At 37.4% G+C, this 5,328-nt stretch overlaps 1 protein-coding gene across 8 annotated transcripts in view; it reads left to right on the forward strand.

Annotated features, from left to right (window-relative positions):
- TNIK (TRAF2 and NCK interacting kinase) overlaps positions 1 to 5,328 on the forward strand; it is a 414,613-nt gene that overhangs the window by 276,743 nt on the left and 132,542 nt on the right. For all 8 annotated transcript variants that reach the window (XM_007464722.1, XM_007464716.1, XM_007464717.1 and 5 more), the window contains exon 6: positions 2,004 to 2,094. In XM_007464722.1, the coding sequence (XP_007464784.1) occupies positions 2,004 to 2,094 (91 nt within the window). The remainder of the gene's footprint in view (positions 1 to 2,003; positions 2,095 to 5,328) is intronic.

The following is a 5,328-nucleotide window of genomic DNA, read 5'->3' on the forward strand; positions in this document are numbered from 1 at the left end:
AAAGGGTCTTATCAGTAAATAGTGCTTGATCAGTTGAATATCCATATAAAAACATGAAGTTTATACCTGCTTTATATCATATTTAAAAATTAATTCCACGTGGATTATGGTTATAAGTACAAAAGATATAAAAAAATAAAGCTCTTAAGAGAAAATATAGGATAATACCTCCATGGATTGGAGAAGGCAAAAAGATTTCTCAGAGCACAAAACAAAATTTGAGGGAAAAACAATGAGGTATGCTTGCTGAACTCCTTCAAGTCTGACATGTATCTCCAAGTATTGATGTGCCATTGTGTAAAGTTAATTTGGATTTCTGATGTAGAATTTTACTTATTCAGGAAAGCATGACAGATTATTTAGTTATCCAGACCCCCCCCATGGGTGCCAAGAATCTCCTGAGCCTCCAGGGCTGGTTCTGCCCACTCTGGCTTTCTGCACTCCTGGGTAACCCTACTGGGGATCAGTCATGTGATCTCCAGGGTTCTAAAAGCAGCAAGGATGTTTCACCCCATGAGTATCTCTCAATAGCTGGTTTTAAAACGTGTGAAAACATGGTTTTCTTCCTCCTTCCAACATGTTCTCCCAAATGATAATACTGGTATTTGAGATATAGTGACTCATTGGAAGGGACATTTGATCACCCAAAGGTCCCTAGCCGCAAGAAGTTTCAGAGAAGACCCTCCATGCATTTTATGATCTCATTAAATACAACCTTTGGCTCGCTTACATGCTGTGGTATCTGCTTCCAACCACTTTGATGGTAAAAGAAGGAAATGGATCTTCAGTCCCTCTTTTAAGGATTCATGGAGTGGTAATATGCTGTGAAAACTACACAATTTAATCTATTTGATGCCTACCTCAAGCCAAATCGACTAGATAAAAAAGGTAATTTTATAAGACCCAAACTAGTGCCTCAAACTGTCCTGTCTCATGGTTTATGTTTACTGATATTCCTAAACACAAACATGGATCTTTTGGGGCATTCATATTCTCATGCTGAATTTTCTCAACAAAAGGGGATTCAGATAGCTAGTTGTTTTTTTTTTCTCTTTGTTTCAACTTCCTCTTTCGTACCATGGTTTTGTTATTGTGGAGAAAAAATTAAAACTGCAGAAAATCATGAAGAAAAAACAACAACACTTCAATACCTTGAATTAACAAGTGTTAGCATAACATGATTTACTTCAGTACTCCATTTTTAGATTCTTTTAGGTTACAGTTTATCTGAGAAACATGAGACCACCTTAGAACAAGTCTGTAGGTTTTTGAACCCACACCACAACCCCCCCCCCAAAATCAGAGTAATTCATGGAGAAATGGAACACAATCAGGTTGAGATGTCACTGAATAATTATTTCACATAATGAGCACAGAGTCACAAATATAAAGCACTAAAAATGACAGTGATGAACATTAACAAAGGAAATAGAAGCTGCTGTTTTCCTGTTTTAACGTGAGACATTGGCTAAAGCCAATGGGAAATTTCTTGGCTGGTCTGAGTAATATTTTATTGTGCTTAATTCAAATTGTATAATAACTTTTAAATTCAAAAACTGCATAAAAAAGTGGAGGCTTCAGTTAAATCAGATTTCTGTACAGACTCTAGATGTTGCTGTTACCAACTGGCAAATACAGGGGGTCCTCACTATTCACAGTACTGTTAGCTGAAACATGTGCATGTTGAAACATGTGCATGTGTCATGGCCTGTGTGGTTCCTTGTTACCCGAGACAAAAGCTGAAATGCAAGCATTTCATTTAACACCGTACCAGGCATTGCAATGACCACCTGTATATTTCAGTTTATATTGATCATTGCCTGAAGTTTAGAACAAACAAACATTGTGCTCCATTCAGAATTATGACCACATGAAAGATATAAATAAAATAATGAAAGTATCTCTGGGTGAGTTTAAATTTTTTGGATCATTAACATTCAAAATAATTGTTTACATCTGGATTTATATTCCTATTAACCCTTCTCAACTCTCCTTCATTCCAGGGGCTGAGTCACCTGCACCAGCATAAAGTGATTCATCGAGATATTAAAGGGCAAAATGTCTTGCTGACTGAAAATGCAGAAGTTAAACTAGGTAAGAACAGAACCCAGTGAGCCTAGGAATTGCAGAAAATGATAGGATTGTTTCAGCCGTTTTTTTGTGTGTGTTTTTTTTTTTTTAATAATGAATGTAAATTTGTCGCTGTGGATTTGGAGGTCATTATACCTAGAATAGAAAGGAAAATGTTTCTTTGGCTATTTTAAAAAAAAAAAACATTTTCTAGGGTTTCCCTGGTGGTGCAGTGGTTGAGGGTCCGCCTGCCGATGCAGGGGACGCGGGTTCGTGCCCCGGTCCGGGAGGATGTTGCATGCCGCGGAGCGGCTGGGCCCGTGAGCCATGGCCGCTGAGCCGGCGCGTCCGGAGCCTGTGCTCCGCAGCGGGAGAGGCCACAACAGTGAGAGGCCCGCGTACCGCAAAAATAAATAAATAAATAAATAAATAAATAAACATTTTCTAAAAGCTCTTTGAGGAGTGAATTGGTATACAATATGGTAAGCAGATCCATGTGCTTAATCGGTGTGTAGAAACAATTGAGTTTGTTTTTTAAGCAAAGACCCTTTAGATTAGAAGTGATTGACCTTGGAATGGTTTCCCCTATCTTACAGTTTGTTTATATTGCTGGTGCTATAACAATGATGAAATTTTTTTAATTAAAAATATCCACAATTAGACATTCATTATTTAGAAACATGAATTCCTGCTATATTCCCATATGTTTTAAGTTGTATTTACATCGATTTCATTATTATCTAGGGCACCTGTACAAAATGGATGCTCAATATTCTGCTTCACGTGCATACTAATTATCCCACTTCCATCTGCAGAGTTATCAGTGAGGGAACCCTTTTCTCTGGTCTATTAGAGCCCTTCCCACAATAAGTCTGGGATTATCCAGATACGGTAGAGAATCCCCACACGCATTTGACTACTTGATGTATATGAGTAAGAGCATAGATTGACAAATACTCTGTAGGATATACAATTTGTTTCCTACAAAAGAATCACTGTCCATATGATTGTTCATTTTCAAAGAGATTTAAATGTCTCCTATGGTTATATCCCAAACACTTGCTCTTGCCTTTTTGTTAAAATATACAATTTCCGTTTTTTTCTTAGTTAGAATTTGGGGCCAAACTTTCATCTCATGAATATTCCCTTTTAAAACAAAAGCATACATTAGGTAGGGATAGCATAACATGATTTACTTCAGTACTCCATTTTTAGATTCTTTTAGGTTACAGTTTATCTGAGAAACATGAGACCACCTTAGAACAAGTCTGTAGGTTTTTGAACCCACACCACAACCCCCCCCCCAAAATCAGAGTAATTCATGGAGAAATGGAACACAATCAGGTTGAGATGTCACTGAATAATTATTTCACATAATGAGCACAGAGTCACAAATATAAAGCACTAAAAATGACAGTGATGAACATTAACAAAGGAAATAGAAGCTGCTGTTTTCCTGTTTTAACGTGAGACATTGGCTAAAGCCAATGGGAAATTTCTTGGCTGGTCTGAGTAATATTTTATTGTGCTTAATTCAAATTGTATAATAACTTTTAAATTCAAAAACTGCATAAAAAAGTGGAGGCTTCAGTTAAATCAGATTTCTGTACAGACTCTAGATGTTGCTGTTACCAACTGGCAAATACAGGGGGTCCTCACTATTCACAGTACTGTTAGCTGAAACATGTGCATGTTGAAACATGTGCATGTGTCATGGCCTGTGTGGTTCCTTGTTACCCGAGACAAAAGCTGAAATGCAAGCATTTCATTTAACACCGTACCAGGCATTGCAATGACCACCTGTATATTTCAGTTTATATTGATCATTGCCTGAAGTTTAGAACAAACAAACATTGTGCTCCATTCAGAATTATGACCACATGAAAGATATAAATAAAATAATGAAAGTATCTCTGGGTGAGTTTAAATTTTTTGGATCATTAACATTCAAAATAATTGTTTACATCTGGATTTATATTCCTATTAACCCTTCTCAACTCTCCTTCATTCCAGGGGCTGAGTCACCTGCACCAGCATAAAGTGATTCATCGAGATATTAAAGGGCAAAATGTCTTGCTGACTGAAAATGCAGAAGTTAAACTAGGTAAGAACAGAACCCAGTGAGCCTAGGAATTGCAGAAAATGATAGGATTGTTTCAGCCGTTTTTTTGTGTGTGTTTTTTTTTTTTTAATAATGAATGTAAATTTGTCGCTGTGGATTTGGAGGTCATTATACCTAGAATAGAAAGGAAAATGTTTCTTTGGCTATTTTAAAAAAAAAAAACATTTTCTAGGGTTTCCCTGGTGGTGCAGTGGTTGAGGGTCCGCCTGCCGATGCAGGGGACGCGGGTTCGTGCCCCGGTCCGGGAGGATGTTGCATGCCGCGGAGCGGCTGGGCCCGTGAGCCATGGCCGCTGAGCCGGCGCGTCCGGAGCCTGTGCTCCGCAGCGGGAGAGGCCACAACAGTGAGAGGCCCGCGTACCGCAAAAATAAATAAATAAATAAATAAATAAATAAACATTTTCTAAAAGCTCTTTGAGGAGTGAATTGGTATACAATATGGTAAGCAGATCCATGTGCTTAATCGGTGTGTAGAAACAATTGAGTTTGTTTTTTAAGCAAAGACCCTTTAGATTAGAAGTGATTGACCTTGGAATGGTTTCCCCTATCTTACAGTTTGTTTATATTGCTGGTGCTATAACAATGATGAAATTTTTTTAATTAAAAATATCCACAATTAGACATTCATTATTTAGAAACATGAATTCCTGCTATATTCCCATATGTTTTAAGTTGTATTTACATCGATTTCATTATTATCTAGGGCACCTGTACAAAATGGATGCTCAATATTCTGCTTCACGTGCATACTAATTATCCCACTTCCATCTGCAGAGTTATCAGTGAGGGAACCCTTTTCTCTGGTCTATTAGAGCCCTTCCCACAATAAGTCTGGGATTATCCAGATACGGTAGAGAATCCCCACACGCATTTGACTACTTGATGTATATGAGTAAGAGCATAGATTGACAAATACTCTGTAGGATATACAATTTGTTTCCTACAAAAGAATCACTGTCCATATGATTGTTCATTTTCAAAGAGATTTAAATGTCTCCTATGGTTATATCCCAAACACTTGCTCTTGCCTTTTTGTTAAAATATACAATTTCCGTTTTTTTCTTAGTTAGAATTTGGGGCCAAACTTTCATCTCATGAATATTCCCTTTTAAAACAAAAGCATACATTAGGTAGGGA

This window comes from Lipotes vexillifer, unplaced genomic scaffold (genome assembly GCF_000442215.2).
Source record: "Lipotes vexillifer unplaced genomic scaffold, Lipotes_vexillifer_v1.1 scaffold37, whole genome shotgun sequence".
In the NCBI taxonomy this organism is placed as follows: Eukaryota; Metazoa; Chordata; class Mammalia; order Artiodactyla; family Lipotidae; genus Lipotes; species Lipotes vexillifer.